General features: G+C 48.1%; 1 protein-coding gene across 5 annotated transcripts in view; it reads right to left on the reverse strand.

Annotated features, from left to right (window-relative positions):
• Nucleotides 1–18,006, reverse strand: part of znf385c (zinc finger protein 385C) — a 312,314-nt gene that overhangs the window by 9,936 nt on the left and 284,372 nt on the right. For 4 of the 5 annotated variants that reach the window (XM_051918843.1, XM_051918845.1, XM_051918844.1 and 1 more), the window contains 4 exons: nucleotides 11,510–11,723; nucleotides 5,428–5,763; nucleotides 4,655–4,842; nucleotides 3,057–3,155 (listed from right to left, as the gene is read on the reverse strand). In XM_051918843.1, the coding sequence (XP_051774803.1) occupies nucleotides 3,057–3,155; nucleotides 4,655–4,842; nucleotides 5,428–5,763; nucleotides 11,510–11,723 (837 nt within the window). The remainder of the gene's footprint in view (nucleotides 1–3,056; nucleotides 3,156–4,654; nucleotides 4,843–5,427; nucleotides 5,764–11,509; nucleotides 11,724–18,006) is intronic. The other variant, XM_051918847.1, reaches the window with a different exon arrangement.

The following is an 18,006-nucleotide window of genomic DNA, read 5'->3' on the forward strand; positions in this document are numbered from 1 at the left end:
AATATTCCCATTTATTTTGCTTTACAGCCTTAAATGAAAACACACAAACCAATATTGTTTCCAGCTTTACTTACTCAATGTAATCTCTAACATCCAAGTGAAAGATCCATCCATCCATCCATTTCCCAACCCGCTGAATCCGAACACAGGGTCACAGGGGTCTGATGGAGCCAATCCCAGCCAACACAGGGCACAAGGCAGGAACCAATCCCGGGCAGGGTGCCAACCCACCGCAGGACACACACAAACACACCCACACACCAAGCACACACTAGGGACAATGTAGAATCGCCAATCCACCTAACCTGCATGTCTTTGGACTGTGGGAGGAAACCCGCGCACACACGGGGAGAACATGCAAACGCCACGCAGGGAGGACCCGGGAAGCGAACCCAGGTCCCCAGGTCTCCCAACTGCGAGGCAGCAGTGCTACCCACTGCGCCACCGTGCTGCCGAAAGATATCACAGTTCAGAAAAATAAAAAAAAATAAAAAACAGGAAATACTGACATGAATAAAGGATCACCCCCCCCCCCCCCCTTAAACTCAATCAGGTGTCAGTGCCCACCATTTCCATTGCAGTCACTGGTTTCCTCCCACCAGTGATCAGTTGTAATGAGTGGGATTAGTGAAGCTGTTCCTGGAGCATTCATTCCCTTGCTTGGTAGTGCAACTGACCGCAAACAACTGACTATGGGTGACAAGCCACTTTCAAAAGATCTCAGGGACAGAGTTGTGGACAGACGTAACGCACAAGATGGAGACAAAAACATCTCAAAGGCTTTATCAATCCCAAGGAGCTCAGTAAACTCCATCATAAAGAAGTGGTGAGTGTTTGGTACTACCAGGACCCTCCCTGGATCCGGCCGTCCATCATGGAGGAAACTGGTAAGAGAGGCTACCAGGAGGCCAATGGCCACTTTGAAGGAGTTCCAGGATTTTATGGAAGAGTGGTCATTAATGGTGTGCAAGTGACAACAATTTCACAAGTGCTTCACAATTGTGGCTTGTTTTTTTTGGGGTTAGGGTCGCAAGGAAAAGGCCACATTAAGACTCGTTTAAGCTTTGCCAGAATGCACCTTGAAGATTCTGATGCCAAGTGGAAAAAAGGTCTTATGGTCAGACAAGACCAAAATCAAACTATTTGGCCTCAATACCAAACGGGACACCAATGCAGCTCACCATCCACAACACACCATACCTACAGTAAAGCATGGAGGTGGCAGCATCCTGTTGTGGGGGGCCGGGGGCTCTCTTCAGGGTAGAAGGAAAAATGGATGGGGCAAAATTCCCGTCAAATTCTTGAGGAAAACCTGCTACCCTCTGCCAGAAAGTTGAAGATGGGCAGAATGTTCACCTTTCAACACGACAACGACCCGAAGCACACAGCAAAACTGACCACACAGCGGCTGAAGGAGAAAAAAGAGAATGTCCTGGTGTGGCCAGTCAGAGCTCAGACCTAAATCACAGTGAAAATCTGTGGAAAGATCTGAAGATAGTAGACCACCAACACTCACCATCCAATGTGAGCGAACTTGAACAGTTCTGTAAAGAAGAGTGGGGGGCAAATATTGAGTGGGCTCAATCTAGGTGTGCAAAGCTGATAGAGACATATCCCAACAGACTCATGGCGGTCATTAAAGCAAAAGGGAGTTCAACAAAATGACATTGACATTGCGGTGGTCCTTTATTAATGGCAGTAGGTCTTGTTTTTGATTTTTTAATAATTCTGAACTGTAGCTGTGATGTCTTTCACTGGGATGTTAGAGGTTGCATTGAGTAAGTAAAGCTGGGAAGAAATATTGGTTTGTGTGTGTTTTCACTTAAGGCTGTAAAGCAAAAAAAATGGGAACATTTCGAAGGGGGGGGATTCTTTTCTAGACCCACTGTATAAACCCGGCCTTAGTCTTAAGGTGTGACGGTACACCAACCCGGTGACGAATCAGAGGAGTACACAGGTCAAGGGTAAGCAGAGGGGAATTGGACGATAACATGCCCACGTCGTGCCACCAAAGCACGTCCTTATTTAGTTTTTAGTTGTTCAAAACGAAATCAAATTCTTTGGTCGCGAGTTCACAGCATCATGACATAACCGGCTGCCCCACCTCGCCAGGGATGTGAGAAAAGCTGGTGGAAAACACGTGTGAGGGCATGGAGTGGCAGTGACCGGTGTAAAATGACTGCTAGACCGCACGTGTCAAAGTGACTTGTGGACTGGAGGGTCTCGCAGTCCTGTTTGATAGCCCCTTGTGCCAGAGAGTAAGGCCAACATGGAGTAGTCAATTCAGACTGAGACCCCTTTCTGTTCTCCAAAACAGTCAGGTCAGGAGTCTCCTTCAAGAAGCCGACTTTCATCTCTGAGGGTCTGAAAAGGTAACGGGGTTGGGGGGTGGGGTTAATGAATATGCAGCTTTGAAATCCCCAACTTACCCCCCCCCCCTGGTGCACCCGGTAAGGAGGTGCATGGAGGTGACATTGGGGACAGCGCAGGACTTGAGGACGCGCTCAGCTTGGAGGCCCACAGCTCCTCCTTTGTGTTTCTAGTGTAACGTGGATGGATGGACGGACATTGTGAGGGTCTGCTCATGCTAATCCGGTGGTCTTTCGTGCAATCTGATGTGTATATATTATTTTGTCGTGAGACGTTTGTAAAGGTGCCGTATGTATTTAGCTGCGCACTTGTTACAGCACTCAGTGAAAGGCGCTATATAAAAATCAATGGAACGCAACTTCTTCAACGGACTACCAGCATTAGTTACTGGCGCATAAATCAAGTCAGTCGGATAGTTTCAGTTGTGTGTTATGAGTGCCCGACTCATGCCAGGTGATCCTAAACACTTGGAAGTGCTCACCATGAAAGGTGCTATAGCAGGTCAACACTAACATGACTGGCACCCCATTCAGGGCTGCTGCTTGCCCCGTGCCCCATCATACCCAGATAGGCGCCACCTCTGATTCCCTGAACTGGACAAGCACGTCACAAGACGGTTGGATGTGACAAAGACCATAACGGGGTCGGCAGGCCCACCCACTGGTGCCCACATCTGCATGACTCACGGTGAGGATGGTGCTCTGCTGGCTCTTGTTGTACGGGCTGTACTTGGGCTTCGGAGGTTTGCCAGCGAGTCTGTCCTTGTGCCTTCTGCTGTTCATGTGCTACAAGAAAAACACAAAAAGATAAAAGGGAAAAAAAATGAGGAGTAAACACGGCAGTGGAAAGCATGAAAAAAAAAAGACCCTGAGGGCCTCAAGGCGACCGGGACCGCCAGATTAGACACCCTAATCCACTCTGAGCGCCCGTCTCCATCCCACACGTTTGAAATCGCCGTGTGCTGAAACAGCCTGGCACTGCCCTGGCAACACCGACGACTTTAATCAGCCGCCGTCACTCTCAGTGGATGAGCTTCAACACGATTAAGGACCACTGAAGCCTGCAGTCTCATGAAAAAAATGTCTAAACGGAGAAGGACTGGCTGACCGAGAAACAAGTGGAAGGAAAATCAAAATAAGGACGAGATGATGAGCACATCGAGCAAGAGGTGAGGACGAGCGGCCCAAGAGTGGCAGAAAGAAAGAAAGAAAGAAAGAAAGAAAGAAAGAAAGAAAGAAAGAAAGAAAAAGAAAGGCACTATATAACATAAATAGACAAGGAAGGCAAAATATTACAGATAGACTTGAGAGGCACTATATAATAGATGGAAAGTGAAATACATTATATAACAGATGGATAAATAAAACATGAAAGCTACTATACAATCAGATTTGAAAGGCACTATATAGTAGACAGGTGGACTGATTGACATGAAGGGCACTATGTTATGGAGTGAGAGACTTGAAAGGCACTATATAATAGATAGATAGATATGAAAGTCACTATATGATAGATAGATAGATAGATATGAAAGGCACTATATGATAGATAGATAGATAGATAGATATGAAAGGCACTATATGATAGATAGATAGATAGATAGATAGATAGATAGATAGATAGATAGATAGATAGATAGATAAACATGAAAGGTATTATAGAATAGACTAGCTGTTTAAGCCCGTGCTGTAAAAAGCCTGGGCTCCTAGAAGCCACGGATTCTGGAACTTCAATGAATCAATCACATCCGTTGTCTATGAGTGGCTAAGCGAGTTTTTGTCTCCTCGGAGGTTTCGTTTTGTCGATGTGCTCGTCTCCATTGTCTATCAGTAGCTAAGCGAGTTTCTCTTTTCTTGGTGGTTTCACTTTGGCGACAGAGTCACTTTCTTTGAGCTTCATGCTGTAGCCTTGCACTTCCGGGCCAGACAGACAGACAGACACATACTTCCGTGCGTAGACGTTTATATATAAGATATATAGACAGACTTGAAAGGCACTATATAATAGATCAACAGAGAGGAACAGGAGGCACTACATTATAGATAGATAACTAGATAGATACATAGAATTGAAAGGCACAATATAATAGATAGACAGATAATGAAAGACACTATATACGAGACAAGAACACATGAAAGGCACTATATAATGGAGAGACATGAACATCATTATATAACAGGTACACAGACAGGCATGGAAGACGCTCTATAATACAGTAGATAGGTAGACCTGGACAGACAGATGTCCTCCTATGGTGGTCTCTTGTCTGCCCCCCTGCCCATACCTGCTTAAGCTGGGTGTCTGAGTTGACGTAGATCGCGCACACCTCACAGTGGAAGGCCTTGCTCTGTACTCCCAGGCTGCCCTTATTTCCTATCCGCTTGGTCTTGCAGAGTGACCGTGATGAGGGGACTTTACTCCTCCTCCTGGGCTGGCTGGTCTGTCCTTCCAGCACGGATTTGTGTTTGGCTCCTGCATGAAAGGAGAAGAGAAGGAGGTCAAAGGGAGATGTCAGTGTAGGGCATGTGAGGCCTCATCAGAATGGAGTCATGCATGGCGGAGACTTCACAGGGCACAGAGAAGACCTGAACTTTAATGCACATTAGAACATGGTGGGCATCAGGGGTCCAGTAGAAAGCCACTTCTCAGAAGAACTCCCAACGACTTCCCCCTCGATAAGACCTGCAGACATGTTGATGAGCCCATGAAAGTTGGGGCTTCATTGGACTATAAATGAAATGTAGCGTCTGCCTTGGACGTTCTCCCACGTTATTCTTATACCACGCTGAATCCCACTGGAGGTAATTTGGCTTTTTTGATGTTGAGGTGTTGTTTGTGTTAAAGACTTTCACTTTCCATTCGTTCTTACGAATTCGAATTACATGTTGGGCTTTGGTGTGACTTACGGTTTTGCCCCAGCATGCTTATTCACTACCACTCTGGTCTCATCCATCTCTTGATCCTTTGATTATTTCCTTATCTACCACACTCAACTCAGGCAAGGCCACTTGCACCCTGGTCTACTATCACTTCCTGGACCCCTCAGCCCCTCAGTACCGCTGTTATGGGCCTCCAGCTGCGACACCGAGTTGACCGTCACTTTACAGACGGGGCAGTGCAGGTGCTGCTTGCTCTTCTTGCTCCTGTCATTGTCACCCTTTCCAGATGGTACAGTCCCTCGCCTGGCATCTGTGGGGACCATCTCACAGCCTGGGTCCAAACGAGACATGGCGCTGCCCTCGGAGACGGTTTCTGACAGCTGAGAGTTTGGAGAAATGAGAGGAGATGAGCTGACGGTCAACTCCAATGAGGGGAGGTCCGGGCCTGGAGAGAGGTCCGGCATGCTGCTCTCACGATCCTCATGTTTTCCTTCTCCTGGAGCACTCTGAGAAGCTGGAGAACATGGAGAGAAGAAGGACATAGAAGAAGGGTCATCAGGCGGGGTATTAGCTCTGTCATGTCAGAACGATCAGAATCTGTATGGGCTCCGAACTCCACAGCAGCAAGGACGAGGAAGGAGGACCCATCTGAGAGGTACAAAGGGCCTCAAGTGTGAATGGGGATGTGGCCGACCATAAAGGGGGTCCTACATAAGGGGATATGAACCATTTTAAAGTTGTGTGTCTTCACATTTGAAAGTATGGCACAGCAGGAATTATAAAGAACAAAGTAACAATAACATGATAACACAATAATAACTTGATCATCATCATGAGGCCTCATGCCCCGCCCCACTCTTGGCCATGCCCCTGAATATAATGATTGTTATCATGTCTTCTGCCCAACCCCACTCTTGGCCACGCCCCTGAATCTCACTTGATCATCATCAAGTCACATGTCCTGCCCCACTCTAGGCCACACCCCTGAATATAATGATTGTCAGTATGTCTTATGCCCAACCCCACTCTTGGCCACGCCCCTGAATCTCACTCGATCATCATCAAGTCACATGTCCTGCCCCACTCTTGGCCACACCCCTGACTATAATGATTGTCATCATGTCTTATGCCCAACCCCACTCTTGGCCACGCCCCTGAATCTCACTCGATCTTCATCAAGTCACATGTCCTGCCCCACTCTTGGCCACACCCCTGACTATAATGATTGTCATCAAGACTTATGCCCAACCCCACTCTTGGCCACGCCCCTGAATCTCACGCGATCATCATCAAGTCACATGTCCTGCCCCACTCTAGGCCACACCCCTGAATATAATGATTGTCAGTATGTCTTATGCCCAACCCCACTCTTGGCCACGCCCCTGAATCTCACTCGATCATCATCAAGTCACATGTCTTGCCCCACTCTAGGCCACACCCCTTGAATATAATGATTGTCAGTATGTCTTATGCCCAACCCCACTCTTGGCCACGCCCCTGAATCTCACTCGATCTTCATCAAGTCACATGTCCTGCCCCACTCTTGGCCACACCCCTGAATATAATGAATATCATCATGTCTTATGCCCAACCCCACTCTTGGCCACGCCCCTGAATCTCACTCGATCATCATCAAGTCACATGTCCTGCCCCACTCTTGGCCACACCCTTGAATTACACTTGATCATTATCATATCCCGCCCCACAATTGACACGCCCCTTCAATCACTGTTGATTGTTGTCATGCCTCATATCCTGCCCCTCCCTTGGTTCCCCCCCACCCCTGAATCACACTTGATTTTCATCATTCCTTATTTCCCACCCCACAATTGACCACGCCCCTTATGTTACTCTTGATTGTTGCCCTGCCTTATGCCCAGCCCCACTCTTGGCCACGCCCCTGAATCTCACTTGATCATCATCAAGTCACATGTCCTGCCTCACTCTTGGCCACGCCCCTTAATATAATGATCGCCATGATGTCTCGTGCCCCGCCCCACTCTTGGCCATGCTGCTTCATGTTATTTTAGGGGCTCACCCTAAAAGACCTCATCGACTTGTAGTTTTGCCTTAAGTAATCCTGATCCTGCCTGATCTCAGTGGCCGACAAGTCCACCTCACTTAGTCCTGATCCTGACAGGTCTCACTGACTTACAGCTTCATCTTATTCAGTGCTGATCCTGAGAGGGGTCATTGGCCTGTGGCTTCACCTGATCTAGTCCTGATCCTCCCTGATATTGGTGGCTTGCTGCTTCATGTTATTTTAGGGGCTCACCCTGACCGATCTCATTGCAGTGCAGCTTCACCCCTATTTAGCCCTAATCCTCTCTGATCTCAAGGGTCTACAAGTCCAGCTCATTTAGTCCTGATCCTGACAGGTCTCGCTGATTTACAACTTCACCTTATTTAGTGCTGACTCTGACAGATCGCAGTGGCCTGCAGCTTCATGATATTTAGGGCTCACCCTGACAGACCTCAGTCACCTACTGTCTATTTTTGCCTTATGTAATCCTGATTCTCCCTAATCTCGGTGGCCGACAAGTCCACCTCACTTAGTCCTGATCCTGACAGGTCTCACTGACTTACAGCTTCATCTTATTCAGTGCTGATCCTGAGAGGGGTCATTGGCCTGTGGCTTCACCTGATCTAGTCCTGATCCTCCCTGATATTGGTGGCTTGCTGCTTCATGTTATTTTAGGGGCTCACCCTGACCGATCTCATTGCAGTGCAGCTTCACCCCTATTTAGCCCTAATCCTCTCTGATCTCAAGGGTCTACAAGTCCAGCTCATTTAGTCCTGATCCTGACAGGTCTCGCTGATTTACAACTTCACCTTATTTAGTGCTGACTCTGACAGATCGCAGTGGCCTGCAGCTTCATGATATTTAGGGCTCACCCTGAAAGATCTCAGTCACCTACTGTCTATTTTTGCCTTATGTAATCCTGATTCTCCCTAATCTCGGTGGCCGACAAGTCCACCTCACTTATTCCTGATCCTGACAGGTGTCACTGATTTACAGCTTCACCTCATTTAGTGCTGATCCTGAGAGGGTTCATTGGCCTGTGGCATCACCTTATCTAGTCCTGATCCTCCCTGATATTGCTGGCCTGCTGCTTCATGTTATTTTAGGGTCTCACCCTGACAGATCTCATCAACCTGCAGCTTTGCCTTATCTAGTCCTGGTCCTGTCGGATCTCACTGACCTTAAACCTGCACCTCTTTTTAGTGGTGACCCTGTTAGACCTCAACTGGCTTTCCTGATTTTAGTCCTCAAACCTGTCAGATAACCGTGGCCATCAACTTCAGCACATTCAGGTGCCTCACACCCCCCCCCTCCCCTTCAGCAGTTTAATTTTCACAACAGGGGGCACAGTCGACTTTATGAACACCCCGCCTAATGTGCCACCTTTTCTCAGTTAGCAGAAAAGTGCCAGGCAGAGGGACAAACCTGCCACAACCTCGTGCTCCTCTTAGATTTCTGGCTCATTACGACCCCAGACCAGCAGGCACAAAACAGTGATGGGAACAAAGCAGGCTGATGTCACGAGGTGCCCATTCAGCTCCTTATCGCATCAGCACACTCCGTCGTCAGACGCCAGGCTTTGCCCGCTTGTGCGCATTTCACATTCACATCAGACTAATTGAGTAAAGATCGCACCTGAGTATAAAATGACGACGCCATTCACTATGTGATCTGCAAAACACCCAATGGACGCCTCCTGCCGCTCGCTGGTTTGTGTCCCTATCTATCCCCCCGTGTCACTCCAGCCCACCTCTTTCTGTCCCCGCTTGGCTGCCTCGCTCCGGTCATTCTCTCCGATTCCCTGCCACCCCTTCGTCTATTAAAAGGATCCCCTGACAGACCTGCAGATTAGCTTTTTTAATGAGAACGTTTTGTTCGCCTTCTTCCTGGGGTTCTGCTGCCCACTTGTGCCTCCCACTCTGAATGAACCAACAAAATAGCTGGGACCCCCCTCGGACCCTCCAGCAGATTCTCGGGCTCTTCATGGGCTGGCAGAATGTCAGACGTGACACCTTGACCGGCCCTGAAGTACAGAGGGTGGTCATTCGCTACGCTGGCTCTCAGTAACCCTCACAGATGGCAAGCAGTTGAAGAAGGCGCTATATGGGGCAGGATTTGTTACATTTTAATCCTGGATCAAATTAGCGCCCACTTTTATTTTTGTGTTTTTAATTTTCAAGTATCTACAGGGGCACTTTAATATTCACCACCTTGTTCCAAGCAGTGCCAACTGAAGCCCATATAGAGTCCTGGTCAGGGTCTGGGCAAATGCGGGGGCTTTTAGGTCATGAGCACGTGCCACTTAAGTTACATAACCAGTGCCCCTCGGCAGGGCCGTCTTAATTGCATCATAGACCCCCGGGCAAATTTGAGCACTGGGGCCCCTGTTTTGATAGCAAAACAGAAACATACATAGGCATCAGAAAAAACGTGGGCCCCTATACTCGTGGGGAAATGCCCAGCGTGCCCATGCGTCAAGATGGCCCTGCCCCTCGTTATTCATAATGCTCATCCACTTTTACAAGACTTCAAGCACTGGGGGGCTGTTGGATGGTGGTCCGGTGCTCACGCCCCTTGGGTGTACATAGCGTGGTCAGGTGTTTGGATTACAGAGCAGATGCCACTTGAGTTATAGAAACGCAGGCCCGTTAACATTCATAAATGGTGCTACTTTGGTGTCAGCAGTGGGATAAACAGAAGATCTACACTGCAGCTTAGGAAAGGGACCTAAAATGGACTTGCCAGGATCTTCGGAGGAGTCGTTGGAGATTTTTCAAGGCTGACATCCGCAATCCAGAATGCTGTTTGCCAGCATCGGTACAGAATGGGTGACAGCTGAGGTTGTGCCTCCTCTGCAGATCTGCCACTGCTTGTCTATCTGCTAAGGTCCATGGGGTGAATGAATAAATGAGTGGCCAGCAGGGGGCGGCCTTTTCTGGTGTTTTATAGCCTCTCCTTGTCTGGTGTCGCAGTGAAGAGGTTCAAAGTGCTAGAGAGTGTTGAAAAAAGCACTTCAGAAAGTGCCACTGGGGGGTGACGCTCTCAATAATATTTATCCAGCTGGAGATGACTGGGAGGAAAAAAAAAAAAATAACGGAATGAAATGGAGAAGAATAAATCCAGTAAATTACCCGGCGAGGTGGATCGGGAGGTCGATATGTCAAGTGGCTAAATAAGAGAGCTGTCGCCGCGCTTTGATGGGATTCCGTGCAGCCGCTGGCCTAAGAGGTGTCACTGAGTGATGGCTAATTGACACGACGGTGACAAGGCGCTATGTTTTAGGGTGTCGCCTTGAGAGGAGAGTAAATGATGATGCAAGTGAGCAAAGTGCCATTATCCGTCGCGCTCCGCATCCAAACCATAAAGACAGTAATGGAAGTGGCACTCAAGAGGCGCAGAGTTAATTAAAGCCAGGCGGCAGGGCGTCAAAGGTGGTCGGGCTTAACCCTTTGTGGGCCTGTGCCAGACTGGATTGTCACGTTCCCCATGTGCCTGGTTTATGTCTCGCAACCCAAATATGTGCGTCGGTAGTGGAGAATAAGATTGGTAGTGCCAACTAAATTGGCGGCACAGTGGCGCAGGGGGTAGCGCTGCTGCCTCACAGTTGGGAGACCTGGGGACCTGGGTTCGCATCCCGGGTCCTCCCTGTGTGGAGTTTGCATGTTCGCCCCGTGTCTGCGTGGGTTTCTTCCCACAGTCCAAAGACATGCAGGTTAGGTGGATTGGCGATTCTAAATTGGCCCTAGTGTGTGCTTGGTGTGTGGGTGTGTGTCCTGCGGTGGGTCGGCACCCTGCCCAGGATTGGTTCCTGTCTTGTGCCCTGTGTTGGCTGGAATTGGCTCCAGCAGACCCCCGTGACCCTGTGTTCGGATTCAGCGGGTTGGAAAATGGATGGATGGACAACTAAATTGAGTAAAACTGGTAATATCTGGCATGTATGGTGGCAATGTTTTTGTAAAATATGTTTGGGCTGTCATTTTATTTTAACACATGGCTGCAATGCTGTCCACTGTGCCACTTTGCCATCCCACCCGCTTGTCAATCAAACTTTAGTTTCAAAACAGTGTTTCATTAGGATTGCTGAGTCCAGGCCTACACTAACGTCCACAGGGGTGACAAATATTATAAATCATCCTTCACATTATATAGCGTCTTTCACAGGAAACCCCCCCCCCCCCTTTACCAAGTAAACAACACAGTGAGTGAACGATCCTGGGGGAGGTGATGTTGTACTCACTCAGCTTCTCCTCCTCTTCCTCCTCTTGTGAACTCGTCTCCATTAAGGCGGGCGGGGGGTCTCTCCTGCGCCCCTTCTCCGATTCCCGCTCCCGGTCTCGCCCCCGACCTGCGGAGGTGCCTGCGTTTGGATTTCTCTGCTTGTTCTTCTGCGCCTCCATGGCTTTGAGTTTGCGAGCGTGTTTGTGACCCTTGTAGTGCGCCTCCGCTTGGTTCTGCAGAAGAAAGAAGACAAGACAGAGAGACGGAGGACATGTGTCAGAGCTTGGCAGATGTCTGGGAGAAATGGGGGCTGGTGGGAGATGGAGAGACCTTTCATCCGGTCACGCTAGTGGGGTAGGCAAGGCAACGGGTAAGCAAAAACCCACAAAATGGCATCCGAAATGTTGTAAATAAACGTTAATAACCATAATGACAAAAGAAATCTGGAGTTCAACCAGGAGTCCTCAAGGAAGAAAACCTAAACTGAGCTCAAAAACGTATTAAAAAACAACAGAAACTGAATAAAAAATGAAACCAGAAAGTGTCACCTAACAGTAATAAACAGTAGAGAAGTCTCACTAATTACCTCTTCAGGGGTGCAGGTAAGCACTAACTTATTGGATAGAGGGTGTGGCCTGCCAATCACATTTGGAAGGGGCGTGGCCCGTCGAACTCATTGGGCGTGGTGTTATTAACACATCAGGGTGTGGCTCACAAAAACACGGGGAAAGGGGTGTGGCCTGCCAAACACATTGGGTGTGGTATTTCTAGCACATCAGGAGAAGGGGTGTGGCTCACAAAAACACAGGGAAAGGGGTGTGGCCTGCCAAACACATTGGGGGTGATCTTTCTAATACATGAGGAGAAGGGGTGTGGCTCACAAAAACATGGGGAAAGGGGTGTGGCCTGCTGAACACATTGGGCATGATATTTGTAACACATCAGGAGAAGAGGTGTGGCCCACAAAAACACGGGGAAAGGGGTGTGGCCTGCTGAACACATTGGGTGTGATAATTCTAACACATCAGGAGAAGGGGTGTGGCTCACAAAAACATGGGGAAATGGGTGTGGCTTGCTGAACACATTGGGCGTGGTATTTCTAACACATCAGGTGAAGGGGTGTGGCCAACTAAACACACTGAGGAAGGGGCGTGGTCTGTCTGTCAGTTTGACGAGGGGTGTGACCTATTAATTACTTTGGTAAAGGGGTGTGAAAATTAATATAAAATGAAACCAGAAAGTGTCACCTAACAGTAATAAACAGTAGAGAAGTCTCACTAATTACCTCTCCTGGGGTGGAGGTAAACACTAACTTATTGGAAAGGGACGTGACCTGTCAAACACACTGGGTGTAGTATTTCTAACACATCAGAAGGAGTTTGGCCCACAAAAAGACACGGAGGAAGGGACGTGACCTGTCAAACACATTGGGGGTGATCTTTCTAATACATGAGGAGAAGGGGTGTGGCCCACAAAACACACTGAGGAAGGGGTGTGGCCTGCCAAACACTTTGGGTGTGGTATTTCTAATACATCAGGAGAAGGGGTGTGGTATGTCTATAAATCAAAGAGGGGTGTGACCTATCAATTACTCTGGTAAAGGGGGTGTGAAAATGAACATAATTTGAAACCAGAAAGCGTCACCTAATAGTAATAAACAGTAGAGAAGTTTCACTAATTACTTCTTCAGGAGGTAAGCAGTAACTCATTGGACAGGGGGTGTGGCCTGCCAATCACATTTGGAAAGGGTGCGGCCTGTCAAACACATCAGGAGAAGGGGTGTGGCCAACAAAACACACTGAGGAAAGGGCGTGGTCTGTCTGACACTTTCATGAGGGGTGTGACCTATCAAAGGGGGTGTGGTACGTCAGTTCCACGGGGGGGTGGGGGGGGGCAGCGCATGACCTGTCAGTGGGAGGAGTCTGCTGCGTTCTTCATTTAGAATGCACTTGGCGAGATGTGTGTGGGCACCTGAGGACGGGTGTGAGGTGCACATCAAACTCTTGGCTTCCTAAAGGTCACAGTGACGTCTTAAACATTATTTTCGCACGAGGACACTGCCAATTACTGCCCTGTCGTGTATTTCATGTACATAGCTAATAGGTCCTGTGCAAATTAAAGGTCAGTTAGCATTAAGATGTTTCATTTGTGGCCAACTGGCTCAGGTCATCACAAGTCAGCATCTAATATAATGAGGGCTCACGTCGGCACATTCACGGCTCATCTGCTGGAGAATTCAGCCAAGTTCAGAATCGCTCCATGCCTCACAAGGCCTCCTGGGTCTGAGTCACCGCACTTCTTGTTCAGCAGCGGACGGCAGGGAGTGAAGCTGCCTACCTTTAGCGATCAGTTCTACTTTTCTGGTTTCACAGGCGCCTCCAAGGGGTGCAACGCGGCAATCGAAAATCAGACAGTGATGCTTCCGGCTTTTTCAGTTAATTAAGTGTCACGGCCATTTTGATCTTTCCACAAAGGCTGGGATTAGACAACTTAATAGAAGCAGAGCGAGGCAGACGGGAACGGGAAGAGAAGTCAGAGTGGAAACCATGGAGATCAAAGGTAAATGAAGGGAATGGTGAATTAAGAGGTGACCGCACCGCCTGCAATGAGGTCATCAGTGGAGTCCTCTTTCGGATTTATAACAACTACACAGATTTCCGGGGAAATTAGTAAACTTTAGTTGGAGGAATAACAGAAAGGGAGGAGACAGCAAAAAGAATTCAAGAAGACTGTGGACAAGCTTCAGAGCTGAGCTACACACTTAGGAAAAGCAGTTTACCTTACCTGCTTTGTAAGTCGCTTTGGATGAAAGCGTCTGCTAAGCGAATAAACGTAAATGAATGTCGATGTCGGAAAGTGCAAAGTGATACACGCGGGCCAAAGCAACGGCAATCAGAAATACCAGATGGGGGATGCCGAGCTACAGGAAGCTACCGGTGGAAAGGCTCTGGGAGGTTTAGGTTGACACAATGTTCTCACCGTCTAAGCCATCGTTTCTGGAGCCCCCCTGGCAAATTGAGAACGGAAGTCAGAGTTGGCGAATCGTCAGCGTCAGTGCGGCCGTTCCCCTTGGTGAATGGAAGTGGAGGCAGCGTGTTAGTCGGAGTAGTGACCCACTACAAGGAAAACAACTCACAACCCACCAAGATTGACTTTGCGACCCACCATGTTCCAATACTGTTATAAAAAAAAGCAACTCATGATCCACCACGGCCAACTTTGTGACCCACCGTGATTCAATACCATTATAAACAAAGGCAATTCATGAGACCCGCCATGGCCAAAACTGCGACCCACCGTGATCCACTACAATTACAAATTAAAGTAACTCGTGACCCACTTGTGGGGGCAGCCCAGTTGGTTAAGAACTCAAAGATTATATCAGCAAAACTGTAGAATATAAATCGAGGGGACGTTATGCTCAGATGACTTCACCATTTCAACGCAAAAACCCTGGGGTTCCGGGTTATGCAGAGACGCTGAGACTGTTTCTTGTCGTTTGGGAGAGGAGCAAACCATCATCTTCATCCGTGTATAACTGCTGTAGGACGCTATTCCTGCTAAACAAGGTTCACAATGACTATTCATCCTCCGTTTAATCGTCCGGACTTTGATGTGCGTGTCGTGTTTCCGTGTGTCTTATTAGTTCTGAGTTCAGTGTGGGGTCAGGGGAGGGTTTGTGTTGTATATTCGTTTTTTTATTATTACTCGCGGATAAGTCGGGACTTGATTTTATCGTATCATTTCTGGTATTTTATAATGTCGGTCGTATAAACCAAATATGGAAAACTCACGCTATTGGTCCAAGAGATTATGATATGCTAACGCCCACCTGAGAGAGTCATCACGGAGCACACGGCCCTTTTTTTCTATATATTGTGCCTACGTGACCACACGGTGATACCTGAATTATTCCGAAGTGACGTTTGCACTGATTTGTGTTTTTTGTATCTCACACCCTCATACACCTTTATCATAAGAATATCCCTTATCTACAACGGAGCGTTCGACCAGAAGAAAGTATGAAGCTGGTTTGAAATTAAATGTCGTTGAAGTGGCGAAAGAAATCGGTAACTGCGCTGCTGCAACAGAATTCGATGTGTCTGAGAAACTGATGTGAGATTGAAGGAGGCAAGAAGATGTAAAAAAATAAATAAAGTAATTAAGTGTTGCATTTTTGAACAGGCGTATAAGTCGGGATCTGATTTTATGATCGATTTTTAGGGTTTCAAGACCCGACTTATACATGAGCATATATGATAATTTGACAGGTCACTTTTGGGGTTGGGTGTTACGTTGGGGCTGGTTGGGGTATGAAATACAGTATATACAACATTTGGAGTTTGTTTCATTTCTTTTTATCAATATATATATTCACTTTATTCTTTTACATACTGTTTGCCTTTTTGCTTATCTTGTTCGTCGACTGGAGAAGTGTTTTGGTCTGGTCTAACGTTCCCTCAGGTTGCCAGGACAGGTGTCTTGGTGGTGTAGTTGCCAGCCCGGATGATTATGTCGGCCGTTACTGCATCACAGAGTTGAAGACAGTGGGGCCGATGGCATGAGGTGCAGCTAGCAGCCCGCAATGTCTACGGAGCGAATAAGGCAGATAAGAGCAATGCGGAGACACAGGGAAGAAGTCGTGCAAGATTGACAGGGGGGACGTAGGGTCGGCCAAGAAGGGAGACGGCAGATGGCACGAGTCTCACGACACCTAGAGAAACAGCCTTCTTAAAATTGGTCATCTCTGCGTATTAGAAAGGTATTATAAGCACATGAGAAAAGTAGACACTTCTTCTTCTTCTACTTCTTCTTTCGGCTGTTCCCGTTAGGTGTCACCACAGTGGATCATCTTCTTCCATCTCTTCCCATCCTCGTCATCTTGCTCTGTCACACCCATCACCTGCATGTCCTCTCTCACCACATTCATAAACCTTCTCTTAGGCCTTCCTCTGTTCCTCTTCCCTGACAGCTCTATCCTTAGTACCCTTCTCCCAATATACTCAGCATTTCTCCTCTGCACATGTCCAAACCAACACAATCTCACCTCTTTGACTTTGTCTCCCAACCATCCAACTTCAGCTGACCCTCTAATGTCCTCATTTCTAATCCTGTCCATCCTCGTCACACCCAATGCAAATCTTAACGTCTTCAACTCTGCCACCTCCAGCTCTGTCTCCTGCTTTCTGGTCAGTGCCACCGTCTCCAACCCATATAACATAGCTGGTCTTACTACAGGTGGCACAGTGGTAGTGCTGCTGCTTTGCAGTACGGAGACTGTGGAAGATTGTGGGTTCGCTTCCCGGTTCCTCCCTGTGTGGACAGCGCTTTGAGTACTGAGAAAAGCGCTATATAAATGTAATGAATTATTATTATTATTATTACTGTCCTGTAGACCTTCCCTTTCATTCTTGCTGATACCTGTCTGTCACAAATCACTCCTGACACTCTACTCCACCCATTCCACCCTGCCTGCACTCTCTTTTTCACTTCTCTTCCACAATCCCTGTTACTCTGTACTGTTGATCCCAAGTATTTAAACACATCCACCTTCGCCAACTCTATTCCTCTCATCCTCACCATTCCACTGACCTCCTTCTCATTCACACACATGTATTCTGTCTTGTTCCTACTGACCTTCATTCCTCTCCTCTCTAGAGCATATCTCCACCTCTCCAGGGTCTCCTCAACCTGCTCCCTACTATTGCTACAGATCACAATGTCATCAGCACACATCACAGTCCATGGAGATTCCTGTCTAATCTCGTCTGTCAACCTGTCCATCACCATTGGGTATAAGAAAGGGCTCAGAGCCGATCCCTGATGTAATCCCACCTCCATCACTCCTACTGCAGACCTCACCACGGTCACACTCCCCTCGTGCATATTCTGTGCAACTCTTACGTACTTCTCTGCCACTCCCGACTTCCTCATCCAATACCACAGCTCCTCAAGGCCTCCTGTCATATTCTTTCTCCAGGTCCAGAAAGACGCAATGCAACTCCTTCTGGCCTTCTCTCTACTTCTCCATCAACATCCTCAGAGCAAACATCTCATCTGTGGTGGTCTTTCTTGGCATGAAGAAAAGTAGACACTATATTTTGCTATCCCGACACCCCTTCTGCTTATATTCCGGGGGAGCAGCCATGGGCTCCTCAGTACCTCCCCTGGGACCCTTGGTGGCAGCCTCTCTCAGTTTCCCGCAGGGTTCCATGGGAGATGGGAGTTCTCCACAACCCTGTGGGGAATCTGGGGTGACTGCCAGGGGGTGCTGCATGGATCTCGGAGCCAGCCTGGAAAAATCTACAGCCCCGCCCAGAAGTGCAATCAGCAACAGGTGATCAAGCACCTGGAGCACTTCCATGTGGGCTATAAAAAGGACTGGCAACCACCACTCTGGGCCAGAATCGGGAGGAAGAGGACGAGGTTGCCTGGGAGGAGTGGTGGTGCCAGAAGATGGGTTGTGGTCTGTGTTGTTACTGTGCTGTGGCTGGAGGGTTCACGGGGAGGTCTTTG

This window comes from Erpetoichthys calabaricus, chromosome 14 (genome assembly GCF_900747795.2).
Source record: "Erpetoichthys calabaricus chromosome 14, fErpCal1.3, whole genome shotgun sequence".
In the NCBI taxonomy this organism is placed as follows: Eukaryota; Metazoa; Chordata; class Cladistia; order Polypteriformes; family Polypteridae; genus Erpetoichthys; species Erpetoichthys calabaricus.